General features: G+C 33.6%; 3 protein-coding genes across 3 annotated transcripts; 2 read left to right on the top strand and 1 right to left on the bottom strand.

The window, feature by feature from the left end:
* On the top strand, positions 1–5,629 carry LOC106721360 (midnolin homolog). Its single transcript, XM_014516277.2, has 5 exons — positions 1–385; positions 511–598; positions 779–2,241; positions 4,307–4,397; positions 4,877–5,629. Exons 1-5 carry the CDS (start codon positions 186–188, stop codon positions 5,297–5,299), a joined length of 2,265 nt encoding a protein of 754 aa, XP_014371763.2. The 5' UTR covers positions 1–185; the 3' UTR covers positions 5,300–5,629.
* A 2,708-nt stretch (positions 5,630–8,337) lies between these two features.
* On the bottom strand, positions 8,338–13,131 carry LOC106721338 (protein transport protein Sec61 subunit alpha). The gene is made up of 10 exons (XM_014516259.2): positions 12,967–13,131; positions 12,760–12,827; positions 12,468–12,533; positions 11,702–11,912; positions 10,671–10,832; positions 10,490–10,585; positions 10,081–10,247; positions 9,577–9,717; positions 9,025–9,273; positions 8,338–8,672 (listed from the first exon to the last, which is right to left on the bottom strand). Exons 1-10 carry the CDS (start codon positions 12,971–12,973, stop codon positions 8,409–8,411), a joined length of 1,431 nt encoding a protein of 476 aa, XP_014371745.1. The 5' UTR covers positions 12,974–13,131; the 3' UTR covers positions 8,338–8,408.
* Positions 13,132–13,568: 437 nt separating this feature from the next.
* Positions 13,569–17,451, top strand: LOC106721354 (pre-rRNA-processing protein TSR1 homolog). Its single transcript, XM_014516272.2, has 8 exons — positions 13,569–13,730; positions 13,798–14,068; positions 14,183–15,428; positions 15,679–15,945; positions 16,048–16,137; positions 16,447–16,554; positions 16,975–17,095; positions 17,280–17,451. The coding sequence occupies exons 1-8, from the start codon at positions 13,634–13,636 to the stop codon at positions 17,432–17,434; spliced, it is 2,355 nt and encodes a 784-aa protein (XP_014371758.2). The 5' UTR covers positions 13,569–13,633; the 3' UTR covers positions 17,435–17,451.
* Positions 17,452–18,138: the final 687 nt, after the last annotated feature.

Here is an 18,138-nt window from a genome sequence, read left to right as displayed (position 1 = left end):
GAAAAAAAAATAACGGGACATCGGCGATAGAGATTGGTCACACCGACGGCCACATCAAATCTGGGGGTCTAGCGTGTGACCCTGTTATTTCTATACTGCAATAAAGTAGCTGTGTAATATTAGATAAGTTGTGTGTCGTTGTTAGATTAATATACGAAAATTTTAGTGTAATATATGTGCAAAATATGGAACGTGCGACTGGAACAGAAGTGTACGGGTGTGGCTCGCCCCATTCTACGGACATCACGCTAAATATACAGACTACAACTGGTGGTAATTTCTCCGTCAGCTTGAACGGTAAAAATACAGTGGAACACCTTAAAAAATTGGTTTCCAAGAAGTTAAAAGTGTCAAAGGACCGAATATGTCTTCTGCACCGCGAAAGGTAAGTGTAGCGTCAGACGCCAAACTTCTATTGTTAAACATAGGTATCACGGAAATAAGTTGCGTCGATACGATGACGCATCAGCGTCCTTTGACTGTTGTTGATAAGTTGTTCTGTGTTGGCAGACAACTCCAGGACGGCACTTTGGACGAGAACGGCTTGCTGGACGGCTCGCGCGTCATCCTGCTGCCCAGTGTGGAGACGGGCCTGCTGGTGAGCACGTCACCTTGTGTCGACATATCAATCTAATTTACAACAATAATCACGTGTTTCACAACACAATCACTTCAATACAATTCATTATACATCACTATAATTCACTAAAACACGTTATGCTATTGATATATGCAAATGTTGTAGGGTATCTTTATTATAATTTTTGATTGTTCACAGAGTCAGAGGCCTGAAAATTCTGTCATGCAAGCTTTAGAATCACTTAATGACACACAAGTAAATGACTTTTTAAGTGGTAAATCTCCACTAAACCTGACAATGAGACTTGGTGACCACATGATGCTGATACAGCTTCAGTTATCCACACTGAACTCTTCAGGTGGCACCAAATCCCTAAGGACATCTACACCTGCGAAAGCATCTAGCTCAACAAGTACAAAATGTGATCATTCAGAATCTTCAAGTTCTCAGAGCACCTCTCAAAAGAGTTCAAAGAATGAGGAAACATCAAACAGTGATAAAGTCAAAAATGAATCCACAACTCCAATATTACAGAAACAAGATTTGGAAATGTTACAAAATGCTTTCCAGTTGTATCGTACAATGGCTGAAGAAAAATATGCAAATAAAACTGAAACCGATAAAGAAGATGTTGATGCTTCTAATTGTACAATGTCAGATCTATCAGATACATCTTTAGAGAATGAACAATCACCTATTAAGTCTCTTTCTAATTTAGTGTCTAGTCCTATGGATGCATCAGTTTCTGAGAGTAGGGAAACAACTATTGCAAATTCAGTTAAGAGTAGTTTAATAGATCTTTTATCAAATAATAAACTTCCTAATGATGTGACTCCATCAACAAGTGCTGTTTGCGACAAAACATACTCCTCCACAGCATCCCTCACACCTGAAAGCTCGCTCAGTGATGACAGCGACAATTTCACAGACCAAAGTTCATTTCTAGCAGAAAGCACCATAGATGAATATCCAATGGAGAATTTATTCAACAGTGCTATAGACAAAGGCTTGTTTGAAGAACAAGATGAATCTATGATGGACAGGGAGATTTCAAATTTGGCTACAACCAGTCATGGAAGTCAAGAGTCTCCAAATGGGTCTTTACCCTCTTTCCAAAGCTTAAATGAACCTTTAAAAAATAAACGCTTCCAATATCTTCTACATAAAACATCAAAGTTTAAGCGTCCCATTGGACAGAATAAACAGAAAGCATTTATGCAATCTGTGGTTAACAAGCACAAAAAACGGATGCAAATGAGACAAGAAACTCAACCGCAACCATCTACCTCCAGAACTGAGCCTTATGTAGGGAGTGTCAAGAAACCTGTACCTTTAAGTACCATCATGGCTGAGGATAATGCTGTACCATCTACATCAAAAGCCTCTTTCAAGGCTCCGGATGCACCCAAAAAGGCACAAAGAGCCTCTCCCACCCCACCAGTTGACACAAAGGCTCTTATAGAGGCTTCAAAGAACTTAACACAGAAACTTAAAAGGTTATCGAAAGAGGTTTTGACAAATAAACTTGATCTCAGAATGGCGGAGGAAACTGTGCGCTCCAAGATAGGTCCCGGTGCTGTGATTGAGTCAATGAAGCATCATGGTAAAGGAATATATTCGGGGACATTCTCAGGAACACTCAACCCTGCTTTACAAGACAGGTGAGTCCTTAACATTATTATTTGTAACTTTACTGTACCTTTAGTTCCTGTCTTGCTAAACATTTACATAAAAACATGTGAGTTTTTTTTAATGAAAGATTTGCTCATTCTCAAAGCAAAGTCACTGTGATTCAACATATTTATAGGGAATGTATCAATTCTTAACAAATATTTTTGTTGACACATCATAAAAAGTTTTTCTTAGTAACTATTCCATAAAAAGTAATGCTTTTATTGTAATAAATGTTGTAGCATAAATAAAATTACACAACATTGCAGATAAATTTTAATTTCATGAAAATTTTCATAAATCTTTTAAGGTCAATGCAAACAATATGTCAAGATTGCAATTACACAATTATAATTATGACACAGCTAATTTACATATTCTTTCCAAAAATAGGCCTCTTTGTTTCGAGAAAGTTTCCTTTTATTGATTTTGGTTTAAAGTTTAATGCATAGTTAATACATTTTTAGAATATTTTTCTCTATATTAGTCAGTATTTCTGTCCTAGGGCATAAATTTTTTTTTAGAGTAATATTTTTTTCTCCAAATACTAATTAAGATAGATAATTTTTTCGGCATTTATGTTATAAATTTTTGATTCACATTAACACAAAAGTTAACTCTATGATTTCCTTATGAAAGTGACCTTGTCATGTGAGCTGGTGGCAGTGAATGTGTTAACATACTTTGTTAGAAGTTACATTACAAAAGTGCTTACTCGGTAGATACATGTTAAGACATGTATTGATCATATTCATCACATTACATTGACATAATTAAAAAGGTTTTTCTGCTGAAAAATCACTTTGTCACATTTGCGTGTTTCAATCTTACTAAAATTCTTAATATTTGGATGGATGTTTGTTAGTAGGTTTCTCAAGAACAATATAGATCTAGATGAAATTAAGTATAGATGTAGACCAATGTCTAGAAGAATAAATCGGCTACTTAAGAAATTTTTTTATTTCGAGCAGATCATGTTACGGGCAAAAACTATTATTACTAAAATGCCACGTGCCGAAAATGACTCAATGCATTGCATTTTTTTTTAAAACCATTATGACCATATCTTAGAGAACCACCAAGACCATTGATATACTATAATGTGTTCTATTCCAAAATTTGATTGTTTAAACCAAGTTATTCACAACTACCTTATATTAACAGGAACTAATTTACCATTCTATAATTGCTATTTTGCCTCTACTTATGTTATTTATACTATGTTATCCTATATTATGTATATATTATACTATATACTATTTACCATATATTTTTTATCATATTTTACACAAATTATTGTTAATTGGTTTTAGTTTTAATACTGAGTATTGAAAACAACATCAAATATTTCCTTATATTCTGCATCTTCCATACTATTGTTTAATACTTTAACAGTTGTTTGGAGAAGATTTGTGTCAATAAATCTACCTGAAAGCATTGCCTTTGTGACCGATCAAGTCTCAGTCATTAAGTCATAGTGCCATAAAGTTGAAAAATATTTTTGAAACATATCTGTCCTAAAATATTTAGATGCAACCTGCACATATCTGAGTTGAAATTCAATAATATGTGTGAAGTCAACCCATACTTGGCCAGCATGGTTGACTATGGCCTAGTCACCCCTAACTTAGGGTAGGCTCTGAGCCCCTCAGTGGGGACTTATAGTGAGCTGATAATGAATGATGATTATATCTGTCCTACTATTGTATTTGCAAGATGTGGTTAATAATTATCGTCTAACAAGCTACATCTATGATAGCAGTGTTTGTTTGTACAGCTTTTAATGGTGTAGTCACTATGTATTTAACCTATTTTATATATATATCTAATCATTGTAACTGCGTATATTTTTGACTACTAGTGTATTAATGGTGTGATATAAATTTTCACAAATAAAAAAGGCAAAATATCAAACAAACAGATTTCAGATAAGATTCAGATTTTTCATCCTACCTATGTTCGCTCAGTTCCTGTTTTTTAGGTTCTAAATAAGTCCAAGTTGCGTTTAAGTATTGTCTATTTTAATTGTGTTAACAGGCAACATTAATTTTTCAGGTACGGTCGTCCGAAGAGAGATATATCTACCATTATTCATATACTGAATGATTTGTTGTGCGCATCTCCGCCTATATCGACTCTTGCGCAGGTAATTTATTAATTTCTTTATATTGTTGTAGATTAAATTGTTGCTACATTGATGCAAGTGATATGATAGTACTTTGAAAGGAATGATCTCATCATTTGTGCTTTATAGCTATTTAAACTTTAGATATCTGTTATGTAAATTCTGACTTCTCTAAACTGTATTCAAATGTAAATGTTTATTCTTTGATACTTATATTTTGTTGCCGAATTGTTTACGTGCGAACTAATACAGGCAATGCTCGATTTCAGTTCATAAATGTTTAGTTTCTGTTGAACAAAATAGGTGTAAATTTAAATTTTGTTGTTGATAAATTGTCTTTTTAGTTTCACTCTTACTTCCTATTAGATATGATAAGTATGCTTATTATAAGATATGCTTGGAATTTAATTTTATGTATAATTCTAACGGTGTTAAAATACTGTCAGAAGTGATATCGAAGAAAAGTTTCGAATACTTACGTTCCATAAATAATATTTCAGAAGGAATCAAAACACATCTGTTCACTTGGTGTGTCAGAGGAGAGCGGCAAGTGCGGCTGTAGCGGCGCGTGCTCGCTGGGTCAGTGCGAGGGGCACGCGGCCAAGCCGTGCGCGTGCCCCCAGTCGTGCCAGTGCCCCCGGCGCGACCCCGCGTGCCCCACGTGCGCCACCACCTCGCCACCCGGACAAATGTGCAAGAAGTGTGACACCGCAAAGATTCTCGCTATGGAAAACTCAAAGACTAAGTGTAAATTGGAGCAGCTGCGGCTTGTGATGCAGCAGAAGAAGCAGCGGCGCGAGGCGAGGAAGCTGAAGACGCTGCCGTATGCGGGCGCGCCCCCCAAAGCGCTGGGTTCGCCCGACGCCGCGCCCCCCGGACCCCCTGCGCCTCCCGTGCCCGAGGAAATAGAGACCCTCGCCTAGCTCGCACCCCCTGCACCCCCCGCCTATACACCATACGACGTCACTTTGTCCAATCATTCACCTATGCTGTCCGCTGTACATCGATAAATTTCAGTTATCTTTATGTTTCGCTTCAATCTACTAAATCTATTATTCTACAAGTCGTTTGATGTCTTAACATATTTAACAATAAATATTACAAAGACAGTTCCACTAACATAAGTACCAACATTTTACATACATCTTTCCATAACAGTAAATTTACCTTTGAATCCATAATAAACTATTAACATGAACTATTTAGAACATGAAGTATATTGTTAAAATTTAACGGATGCCTAAAAGTTACCAATAATATTAAAGCATGGTATTTTCAGTGGATAAATTAACATTTTTTTAGTATAACAAGATGGCGTTGCGTGTGACGATACATTCTGTGGTGGATGTAATTTGTATTCAAAATTACAACGGCTTATGAGTTTGACAGACAAGAGTTCTAGCGGTACTATTATCTGCATGTACAAATAAAAATATATTAGCGAAATCCCTAGATATTAGTTTAAATGTAACTTTGCAGTCGGTCATCTGATGTCGGTTGCCTGGTGTGGCTGAATTTTGTTATTATTTTTTAGATTATATTTAATTATATTAATTCAGTCAATTTCTTTTTTATAATCTATGTATCAACAATATTCTTCTTATCGCTTGTTAATTAAATATTTGGAATGTTTATTTTCATCGGGTTCACATTCTAAAGTTCTAAATTGACAGATATAAAAAGAATATAATATAGAGTATAAAATTGGTTAACAATTTGACCATTTGCCACGTGCTTGTGTTTATTATTAGTGATTAATTGGCACTGTTATTTTTAGTTATTTTGTCTTGTTTTTTTTCTTCTTTTCTTTTATTTTTTTTTTGAATTTGTTATTTAAAATAAATGTTTTCCTAACTTTACATGATATATCAAGTCTTTTATTGTTTTTGATATAAAATAAATTGACAACATGATTTTTTAAATTATCATTTCGATGCATATTAGTGTGTAGGCAGATATGATAAAGGTATATAATCTATAAAAAGTTTTCAATGGGTTGAAAATCTTGAATAATTTATATGATTTATGTACTAAATAATCAAATTAGAAATATTGATGACAGGTATTAATACAACGGCCTGTGCTAATACAATTGCTCTTTTTGGCTTCTATATTAACGTGATCGAATCAAAGTTCCTCCATACATTTAATAGTAAGCATTGTAGAGTTTTCTTTTCAATATCTTTAAAGTTACCAAATCTCCAAAATTAATAAACCCACGAACATATTTGCCTTATATTCGAAGTTAAATCTATATATAAAATGATTCGTTTGTTTCTATGTACTATTTGATTTAACTAACACATGAATTATCTGTAAATAGTGATGTGAAATAGAATTATAAAGTAAAAAAGTTGACAATTTCTAAATCATCAGAATTTGAAACCATAAAAAGGAGCTATTTTTATAGATATAAAAATAAAAAAACAAAAAATGCTGAAGACTTCATAATTAAATTGTCTTGATGCATTAAATTACTGCCAACTTGAAGAAAATTACCAATAAATTTATGTCGTGGTTTCTTATTGCTTAGATATTTGAATGCAATGTCTTCCTAAGTATATAGTTTAAAATTAATTTGCATTATTAATGTATTCCATGTTGGTAAGGGACCAAATAACAAGTGGCCGGTCATAGGATTCCTGTAAAACTTAGCAATAAAGTTGCAGTCTACTGACGTGCACGAAGTGCCTATCGATGTATTGAAATTAAATGTTAATATTGTGCCATGTCTGTCCGTTCTTTGGTCTGTGGTGCGTTTTTTTTTGTTCGTATTAGATCTCTTACCAATTTGGCTCATATTTATATAATTTGTATATCCATTTTTGTTTATATACTTTATTCGAAACGATCACTGGCCGATAATTGTGCCTATTGTTTATTGTAAATACCTTTGTTACCATTAGACGTGAAACATTTTTGTTATAAGGTCTCGTATATAAAAAAAAATCAATGCTAACAGATAACTGGGAAACGGGGAATAAAATTGTTTTTGTCCTTGTATTTGCATGTATAGTGAGGAGAATAAAGTTATAATATAAAAAAAACAATCTACGTTTTTTTTCTGTCCAATAAAATATTTGTATTTGTTTCTCATAAAACCACATTTGTACAAGTTTAATTTAAATTATTTGACACAAGGTTTTATTATAAATGAAACACAAATATATTTTAAATCAAATTTATAATTAACAAGTTGTGTACGACGCAAACTAAATCTATCACATTTGAGATTGGTATAACAGAGTATAAATTCAAACTTAAAAAAATGTGTGGTCCTAAACTGTGTTTTTTCACTCACACCTTGTGTTTTAAAAAACAGACTAACGCAAGTGTTACGGAAATTGAACTTAGTATGAATTTTATGAACAACCTTAACTTAATAGGCCACAAATTTCTAAAATACATCGCACAACAATTATCTAAACTAATTTAATTTTACTTTTAGAGCTAAATTTTATTTCCATAATTGTTCATGGTCTCAACATGCAGGTATTTGTTTTAAATTATGCAAGTTACTTATTTGAATAATATCGATTTTGGTATAAAAAGAAACTACTAAAATCAAATTCAGTAATAGATTTGAATTCAAAAATAAAATTGTCATTTATCACGCGGACTTGTGCTAATTCGATTGTTATCTAAAATTTTGATTGTAAAGTTCATTTCGGGTTCACGTAAAAAACAAAGTCTCTGTACTTCTCGTAAATTATTTTATTATATAAAGTTCATCTCATATAAATAGCACATAACCCAAACACGCTTCACGCACTGAGCGTCGCAGAGGACTCTGTGACGTCACTGAGGGACGCTGTGACGTCACTGAGGGACGCTGTGACGTCACCACGCGGGTAGTTCACAAAGTTCCCTGCGACGTAATTGTCATACAAATTGCAGGTGAAGTCGACAGATGAACATGACACGAGATATGTTAACTGCCAACTGCCTTTATTTACTTTGCTTTTTTTTGATGACGTATTATTTTAATTCTGTGACGTCATCTGTCAGACTTTACGTGCTATATGTGTAGTCTTAGAAGAGTAGTGTGCTCATGCCGCCCATCTCGGCCTGCTCCTTGACGAAGATCTCAAAGTACTGGTAGATGATGGTGACTGCGAGCAGGATACCAGTGCCGGAGCCGATGGCGCCGAGGAAGTCGGCCAGCACTGAGAGCGCGCCGATGCAGAGACCTCCGAACGCCGCCGCCGTCGGGATGTAGCGGTTCAGTTCGTGGATCATAGAGTTGTCTCTGTGTCCGCGCATCACCATCTGCTGCTCCTTCAGCTGCTTCGCAACCTGGTCACACAAACAATTGTGTTTCATTTATACATAGTGTGTAGCTTTTACACTTCAAAAACGCCTGTATAAAAATACTTTACATCTATTTTTTTGTCGTAAAACATTATTATTGCTATTCACTTGTCATAGGAGTAAAATTTTCATTCCATAAATATTTACATATTGGTTATTGTATGTCTCTAATACCATCTAGATTTTAAGTCGATGACAGAATTTATTCAATTTACTGAAAATAGCGATTTTTAACAAGCGAACTATGGATAAATATAACAGAAAACGGCAATAATTAAGACATGTGTCCTAAATACTATGAAGTCTACACAAAACATTAACCAGTGCAACAACTTACATCTTTAGCGGATGATCCGGAGACATCGATCCAGGTCTTAGAGAAGAATGCGCAGGAGCCGAGCATGAAGAGAATGTAGAGGAGCGCGTGCAGCGGGTCCTGTGCGATGTGCGCCAGAGACTCCGGGGGGCTGAAGTAGTAGCAGAGTCCGCCCACCGGGTAGGCGCGCGCTGGACCACCGCCGCCCACATCCGCCCACACGCCCAGGAGGTTCACTAGGAAGTTGCCGCTGAACTTTACTGCCAACATCTGAAATTTCAATTCTTGATTACATTTCTTAGATATATAATGAATGAAACCTAGAACACATCTTAATGTTATGAATGAAATTAATTGGTCCATAAAAATTTTAAATATCAAATCCTAAGTGATATTTTAATGATAATTGACCCAATTTGTAAAGAGGTTGAGCAAATTTTATTTAAAATTACGATCACATACTCCATTTGATTCCGTAACAAGCTCCTAATAATACCAGAAATATATTGATATAAAACTGACCCTTAATGATTATTTTTCGTAAAAAACATTAAAATATTTAATAATTCAAACCTGCGAGATGACGTAGAGATTGGAGACGAGTGCAGACTGCAGGATGATGGGGATGTTGGAGGTGTAGAACAGCTTAATGGGGTACGACGAGTACTGGCCGCGGTACCGCGCAGATTTGATCGGCAGGTCCACGCGGAAGCCCTGTACAAATAAAACGTAATATATTACTAAACTTATCACTATTTAAGCAACTGTATAAAAAATAACACATACAATTAGAAATTACTCTTTATAGAAAACCAATAGCAAATAAAAATATTCTAAAATAAATTTCGTGGTTAAACATAATTGCTATTCACTTTTAACAGGAGTGAAAGTGAACTCATTTTTATTTCACAAAGCTCTCTTTTTCCAAATAAAACACTTAATGAGACGTTAAATGATCAGTAAAAAACATTCCTAAGTGTAGATTTAATATGAAAAACTTCCATTAAGATACTGCATATATGAGTAACCATCAAGGTACTTTTGAGTTGGACAGCATAACTTATATGTAAACTTTACCTGGAAGTATATGACGATGGCAAAGACGAGGACTGTAGCGAGCAGGTTCATGAGGTTGGGCAGGTTCTGGCGGTAGAAGGCCTCGCGCAGAGCTCGCACCTTGTCCGGCCGAGTCGCCAGCAGATGGAACAGAGCTATCACAGCGCCCTCGAACTCTGTGCCGCGACCTGAAGTACATATATTATATTTAATTTGTTTCATATAAACGCTAAATCTACAGAATAGATTTGAAAAACTAATTTGCTAATAGATCATTTGTCTATTAGCTACATTTTAGGTTGATGGTCGACAAATATAATTAATGTAAATTATCTATAATTAGAATCTAACAACATAAATCTAGAATATTGCGTTTGGTACCAAAAACAAAAAAAAACAAATACATAATAATATGGGTACAAATACATACCAGTGTTAACAGTAGCAGGTGAGAAGGCCTTCCATACAATAGTCTCACATATGTTTGTGGCAATGAACAGAGATATACCTGATCCCAGACCATATCCTGCAAATAACATATATTATAGTCTAACATAGTACTAGAAAATACATAATATAATATTATAAATTACATAAAGTTTCTTTAATACCTTTCTGCAGCAGTTCATCGAGCAACAACACAATAAGTCCGGCAACAAACAACTGTATAATGATGAGAAGACATACTCCAGCACCAATCTCGCTGGGTTCACCATACATGCCTGTCATTACGTACACAATGGCCTGGCCTACCGTGATCACCATACCAAATACTGCAAACAAATATCTTTTTGATATATCCATGTACAGTTAAGTTCAGTAGAGGTTCTAACTTCAGAAAACTTTTGATGGTATAAAATATTTGATGAGGTATTAAAGGTGTCTGATATACTTTTTATGAATATTTAAAACATAATGTTAAGAATTTGTTGCAATGCCAGATTTGTAAGTGCTAAGAGAAATTGGCAATTTGCTGTTGAAATAATGCTTTCCTATTAAATAATTTACAACATAAAAAAAATATACATTATGACTATATAATAATTGTGCAACATAATTATTATAGTTTTTCATGTGATCGTATTACATTTTGTACATTACACGAAAACAGTCTTGTTGATTTTAAAAATGTTGCAACTTTTTAATGTTATCTAAAAAGAAAAATGTTATATTTAAAAATTATTTGTCAATTTTATAGTTTACAAATATTTCGAAAACCACACATTTGATTTCGAAACTTTTCTAAAAGCATTTAAAACGAAAACTATTTTTGTTTATGTAAAATGGCACATAATATGATCTGTGATTGTTAAAACATTTAACTAACAAAGATTAAAGCCTTTCTATAAGTAGTAATTTCAGTACAATCCTCAATATTTTTTACTACTACTTTATACTAATACTATAAATGTGAAAGTTTAGATGGATGGATGGATATTTGTTTGAAGGTATATCCGAAACTGCTTAACAGATCTTGATGAAATTTGGCACAAATGTAGAACATAATATGGAAGAACACATAGGCTGTTTTTATTTTATTAAGTTTTTTTAATCACACGCGGACGAAGTCGCTGGCAACAGCTTGTTTTATCATAAATACAAACCTTAATTCTATTGATTAATAATACAGACGTATTCTTACATTTTTGTGCTCCATTAAATAATGCTCTGTCTTTTGGAGTGTCACCAACTTCAATTATCTTGGCACCTGCTAACAGTTGCATGATGAGACCTGATGTTACGATGGGAGAGATACCGAGTTCCATAAGCGTTCCTCTATTTGAAGCAAGGATCACACGGATCCAGTAGAAGGGGTCTGCGCTGTCCGAGGACATTATACCAAATAATGGAATCTGAAAATACAATGTTTGTTACATTACATGGATAATTTTAGCATGGGTTTTCATAACTAAAGCTTTCCAATACAAAATACATAAGGTTCCTGAACAATCTGTTTTTATTTTAAAAAACAAATACATATGTAAATGTTATAATTTTAATGAAAAAAAAAAAATGGTATGAAGCCTAATTTATTAATATTAACTAAGAACAACTACAGCTCCTCATTTAGCTTTGAGTTGTACTTGAGCAAAACTATGCCATGTTGAAAATCTTTTAATTACAAATAATAATAATTATTATTATTGTGTCAATTATATTATATTTAATATGTATAATTTTAAATCTTCACTGAAATTGAAAGATTTAAATTAAGTTTTGTATGATATATGTAATACAATATTAAGTAAAGTTACATTTATTTCTAAGATAACATATTGCTTATATCTAAATTCTACTATAATAAATATTGAAATTGATATATGTGGCAGAACGTATGGTATGTACATCTCATTAGTACATAAATGACAAGACCTCATTTGTATATTAGGAAATGTATAATTACTCACCTGGCAGCATACTAAGAATATAAATAATGTGATTGCTGTCCATAATACTTTTTCTCGAAATTGGATCTGAAAAAAAAGTTAACGAATAAACTATGTTAGAAGTGACGCTAGCGAAATGATTTACAGTTACGTACTCCAAATCAAGATATAACCTAAAACACTTTCACTTTATGTTAGTCGTAAAACTTCTTAAAAATGTAACGTCAATTAACCTTTTTTTAATAAATAGGGCTTTGTAAAAAAAAACTTTCACGTAGAGACTAATTTTGGCTGAAAATTAGGATGGGCTTACCTTTCTCTCGGGTTTTGCTATTTCCGGTAATATACTGCAGAATGGCTTTATAACTTCCAGGAATTTGACTGCAAAGACGAAAAATCTTAAGTTATTTCACACCTTTTAACACACAAAGTACAATTTAGAAATTTAATCACAGAAAAAGAAGCAATACGTGTCGGTAAGGAATTCACTATTTTTAAGCAATATTACAACGATACTCACTTCCCATTTTGTTTTACTGTATTTTATCTATCCTAACTATAATAATTACTGATGAATTCGGATGAAACCATTCAACATTTGTTCAATAATAAGACTCCAACTCGACTTTTACTAAAGTGAACCTGCGCAACGCCGCCAGCGAGCTGTCCACAAATGACACGTCCACAACGTCACGTCACGTGACCTGTGATGTTGGCGTTGTAAAACATTACCCTATTTTAAATTTATTAATTAACTTTCAATTATATTTCTTACCTATTTCTATTAATTGTGTATTTCTATTTGTCCTCTCACAACAATTTTTTAAATAAGTTTTTTGTTACTAACGTTTAAGCACAAAGTAGCTTGGTTTAATTTCGATCGCTTGAAATATTTGATGTTTTTTAAAAACAGCGATGCAATCCAAACATTTTTGTTTATTTTAGTTTCATTTATCGCCGTTTTAAGGTAAAACAATCCATCAACCATAACTTGTGTATAAAATGGATTTTCCTTTAAGATTTTGAATCAAATATTTTAGCATATGGTTTTCACAATTGTCATTTGTCAGTGTCGCTCTTAGGTCAATGTCACTGTCAAAAAAGAACTTTGTAAATGCATGGTTTGACCATGTGTATTTGTAAATAATTACAGATTTTTTAAGTGAAAGTACATTTTATAATTAGAAATGCAGCAAGCTCATCGTGCTGGGAACCTAAAACAGAGCAATAAAGTTCACAAATCACGTCACAGATCCAAACGCAGTATTTCTGCTGCTGTTAAAGGTTAGAAAGATACATTTCGGTTTTTTATTTATAATGTACAGTAATGTCTAAGTTCATTTTCTTTTAGGTAAAATAAGTGTGGACGCGATCTTTCGTCGAAATCGTCATGCATTGAGTAAACAAGACCGTCGCAATCAGGCAATGCAAATACGCAAACGAGATCGTGAAGAAGTTCTGGCTAAGAAACGTGCAATTGGTGGTACACGTACTCCGCCTTTCCTAGTCTGCGTCGTTCCGCTTAACGCACAGCTCGATGTACAATCGGCACTGGTTATTTTGAAGACATGTTCAGAAACGGCTGTTGTTAGTCAATCTGACAATGGAATTTTGCACATTGGGTAACTTTTTCTTAATGCTTTAGATATTTTAAAGTGTAGAAACATAAATTTAAAACAAGTAATTTGTAATTCCTTTAATTTAACATTTTTTAATACATTTATATATATTTTCAGGTTACCAAATTTCAAACAACGCTTCTCTTTTATATGTCCTGAAATTGAAAATGAATTTAGTTTACTTGATGCTCTAAAAGTTGCTGATACAGTGCTATTTGTGAGTTCCACTCTTGATGAACCTGTTGATGAGTGGGGAGAGAAAGCTCTGGCTTTAACAATGGCTCAAGGTATACCAACACCAATTGTAGTTGCAATGGATATTGAAGGAGTACATCCTAAGAAACGAACATCTGAAAAACAAAATGTTCAAAAGCTCATTTCTAAATGGTTACCAGAAGAAAAAGTATTACAGCTGGACAAAAGTTCTGATGGACTTAATGTTTTACGTAAAATTGGTAACCAAAAGCGTAAAATAATACACCACAGAGAAAAAAGACCTTACATGTTGACTGAAGAAGTGGAATATGTACCAGATTCAGATGGTGATTTAGGTACATTAAAACTTACTGGATATTTACGAGGAATGCCTCTAAATGTCAATGGTCTAATCCATATAACCGGGTTAGGAGATTTTCAAATGTTAAAAATAGAAGGTCTTGATGACCCCCATCCCTTGAACTTGGGCAAAGAAAATACTAAGTTTGAAACTATGGAAGCTGAAATGACTAGAACAGTCCTGCAAGTAGCAGATCCTGCAAAACAAGAAAGCTTAATATCAGAAAATATTCCAGACCCAATGGATGCAGAACAGACTTGGCCCACAGAAGAAGAAATAGAACAAGCCAATATGGATACTGTAAAGAAAATTAAAAAGGTTCCTAAAGGTTGGTCTGATTACCAAGCTGCATGGATTGTAGAGTCAGATCCTGAGGATGATGGTTCAGTTGAAAATAGTGATGATGATGGTGATGAAGATAATGAAGATTTTATGTCATGTGAGGAAGAGAATTCTGATAAAGACAATAAGGAAGATAATGATTTTCAGTCTGTCACTGAATCTGAGTTTGGACCAACTGATGAAAAGTACGATACGACTATAGATGCATTGGAGGAACATGAAATGTTACAAAAGTTAGCAGCAGCTAAAGAGGAACGACAGTTTCCTGATGAAGTTGACACCCCACAGGATGTTCCTGCTAGAGAAAGATTTATGAGGTACAGAGGATTAGAATCTTTCAGGACATCCACTTGGGATTGCAAAGAGAATTTGCCGGAAGACTATGCTCGTATATTTCAATTTCAGAATTATGAACGTACTAGAAAACGCGTGTTTAAAGAATTGGAAGATAGTCTTATCAATATGGTAACAATTTTTATTTTCCACTAGCTTTTACCCGCGACTCCGTTCGCGCGGAATAAAAAATGCACACAAGATAAAAAAGTTCCTATGTCCGTCTCCTAGTTCTAAGCTACCTCCCCATCAATTTTCAGCTAAATCAGTTCTACCGATGTTGAGTTATAAATAGTGTAACTAACACAACTTTCTTTTATATATTATATATAAAAAATTATGTTCTGTTAATTATAACCTACCTTTATATTTTTTGTTTCAGTATGGTTCTTACATAACAATACATGTGAAAGGAGTTCGTAAAGATCTGTGGAATGCTTTCCATACATCAAATGCTAATGCACCATTGGCTGTATTTGGTCTACTTCCTCACGAACACAAGATGTCTGTGATGAATGTGGTGTTAAAGAGAACTGGTGCCAGTGATGAGCCCATTAAGAGTAAAGAAAGGCTTATTTTCCAAGTGGGATATAGGAGATTTATTGTTAATCCCGTTTTCAGCCAACACACAAATGGAAGTAAACATAAGGTTTGTTATTGTTCTACAATATCAAGTTAACTTACTATTTGTAAATGTTTTTTGTACCTAAATAAACCTGTTTATGTTTAAAAAACGATTTTAAAATTTCAGTATGAAAGGTTTTTTCAACCTGCATCTACGTGTGTGGCTACTTTCTTTGCTCCAATACAGTTCAGTCCATCATCAGTTCTATGCTTTAAGGTATGTTGTGATTTTTCATATTCAGTAAAATTACATCTTACTAATATTATAAATGCGAATGTTTAGATGGATGGATGGATAAATTTTTGAAAGTATCGGCTCAATGGATCTTGATGAAATTTGGCACAGTTGTCAGTCTGGAAGAACAAATAGGCTATTTATAAAGTTTGTTTTTTAATGCCACACGGACAAATTCGCGGGCGACAGCTAGTTAAATAATAAACCCCTTGTTTATAAACAAGAAGTTTTGTTCTAACTTTTACAAAATATACAAAAAACAAACTTGTCAATTTATTTGTATGTTTACAGGAGAAAAAGAACACTAAATTGCAGCTTATTGCATCTGGAGTATTACTTTCATGCAATCCAGATAGGCTTATAATCAAGAGAATTATTCTCTCTGGTCATCCGTTTAAGGTATTCTATAATTTTTAACACATTCCATAGCATTATGATTTCAGGGTCCATCATCAGCTCACTATACGTCGCCACCGAGAGGCTCGGAGCCTACCTCAAGTTAGGGGTGACTAGGCCATAGTCAACCACGCTGGTCCAGTGCGGGTTGACTTCACACATATCATTGAATTTCTTCTCAGATATGTGCAGCATCACGACGTTTTCCTTCACCGTAAGAACTTCGGATAAATGTACATATGTAAATCGAAAATCGAAAAACACATTGGTACATGGCGGGATTCGAACCCAGGACCTGCAGATTGCAAGTCAAGTGCTTAAGCCCTGAGCCACCGACGCTCTTTCGCGATTTCAGGGTCAGTGGCGCTAAACATTTCAAATACAGTGTGAAATTATAATATTAATTGAATTTTTTTAAAACAGGTTCATAGAAGATCAGCTGTGATAAGGTTCATGTTCTTCAACAGAGAAGATGTGTTATATTACAAGCCGTGCAAACTGAGGACTAAGTATGGCCGCACTGGACATATTAAGGAACCATTAGGTGAGTTTATTTAAAAATAATGAATATTTTTTGATGTGATATTTGTAAAAATAAATTATTAATCATTAACACATTGAGTGTTACCATTTTTTTTGTATAAAAGTCTACTTGTTGAGTGAATTGGCCCTGAATGTGTTAACATATAATAATTAGAAGGAATAATCTTTGCAAATGTGATATCTAGGTACTCATGGGCATATGAAGTGTGTGTTCGATGACCAGCTCAAATCTCAGGACACTGTGTTATTGAACCTATACAAACGCATCTTCCCTAAATGGACATATGAGGACTGCATCGCTGTCGACAGGGACTGGAAGAAAGATAATATGGAGTCTTAAATATTTATAAATATATGTTTCACATATAATTTTGAGTCTCATTTCCCATCCCTATCATTATCTTTGACAAGACAGATATAACAATATACTTTAAAAGGGGATTTTTGGTCTCAGAAACCCAGATTAATCACTGAAAATAAAGTAAAATTTGGCTTTTGAAAAAAAAAAAACAACCAAGAAATTTTTGAAGCAATGCTGTTATTTATTGGTGATCATTTTTTTTTTAATTTCGATTTTAATAGAAGTCAACTTACAATACATTTTGCTCACTAAAAGATAAAACAATGTCATTTTCTATATAAATACACTAATACATAGCTCTAGTACATAATCATTAAAAATAGATATTTTTTTTCACTTTAATGATTTTGATAGTTAATGAATGTAAAATTGCTTAACACCTTTTGCAAGTTGTTGTATTATGTATACAGATTTACATATAAAACTGTATTACATAAGACTAATGTATAAACATATAGCACACAAAATTAGCAAGAAGATATATAAAACAACAAAACTAACACTAAAATGATTGAGTGTTCCATACATTTTATAGATACTTTTATACAAATGCAAATGAAATTGAACTGTTAGGTGATAAATTTTACGAACACCAAGATAATAATTTCAGTGTATTTAAAGACTAAAGCAATATAGTCCTTTAAATCTCTAGTTGTGACAAAATGTTGTAATTTCATGTCACA

This window comes from Papilio machaon, chromosome 6 (assembly GCF_912999745.1).
Source record: "Papilio machaon chromosome 6, ilPapMach1.1, whole genome shotgun sequence".
Classification (NCBI taxonomy): Eukaryota; Metazoa; Arthropoda; class Insecta; order Lepidoptera; family Papilionidae; genus Papilio; species Papilio machaon.
The sequence above is the reverse complement of the archived record's forward strand: the minus strand, read 5'-3'. Positions and strand labels throughout refer to the sequence as shown.

What these genes read in the sequence shown, in the direction of transcription:
- LOC106721360 (XM_014516277.2), top strand. Translation starts at nt 186, where the DNA reads ATGGAACGTGCGACTGGAACAGAAGTGTACGGGTGTGGCTCGCCCCAT. An exon ending in TGTCTTCTGCACCGCGAAAG is followed by an intron (nt 386 to 510) that starts GTAAGTGTAGCG and finishes CTGTGTTGGCAG; the next exon opens with ACAACTCCAGGACGGCACTT. An exon ending in CTATATCGACTCTTGCGCAG is followed by an intron (nt 4,398 to 4,876) that starts GTAATTTATTAA and finishes ATAATATTTCAG; the next exon opens with AAGGAATCAAAACACATCTG.
- LOC106721338 (XM_014516259.2), bottom strand. An exon ending in TAGCAAAACCCGAGAGAAAG is followed by an intron (nt 12,534 to 12,759) that starts GTAAGCCCATCC and finishes CTTTTTTTTCAG; the next exon opens with ATCCAATTTCGAGAAAAAGT. An exon ending in CCATCGTCATATACTTCCAG is followed by an intron (nt 9,718 to 10,080) that starts GTAAAGTTTACA and finishes TTATTTGTACAG; the next exon opens with GGCTTCCGCGTGGACCTGCC.
- LOC106721354 (XM_014516272.2), top strand. Translation starts at nt 13,634, where the DNA reads ATGCAGCAAGCTCATCGTGCTGGGAACCTAAAACAGAGCAATAAAGTT. An exon ending in AATGGAATTTTGCACATTGG is followed by an intron (nt 14,069 to 14,182) that starts GTAACTTTTTCT and finishes ATATATTTTCAG; the next exon opens with GTTACCAAATTTCAAACAAC. An exon ending in CATCAGTTCTATGCTTTAAG is followed by an intron (nt 16,138 to 16,446) that starts GTATGTTGTGAT and finishes GTATGTTTACAG; the next exon opens with GAGAAAAAGAACACTAAATT.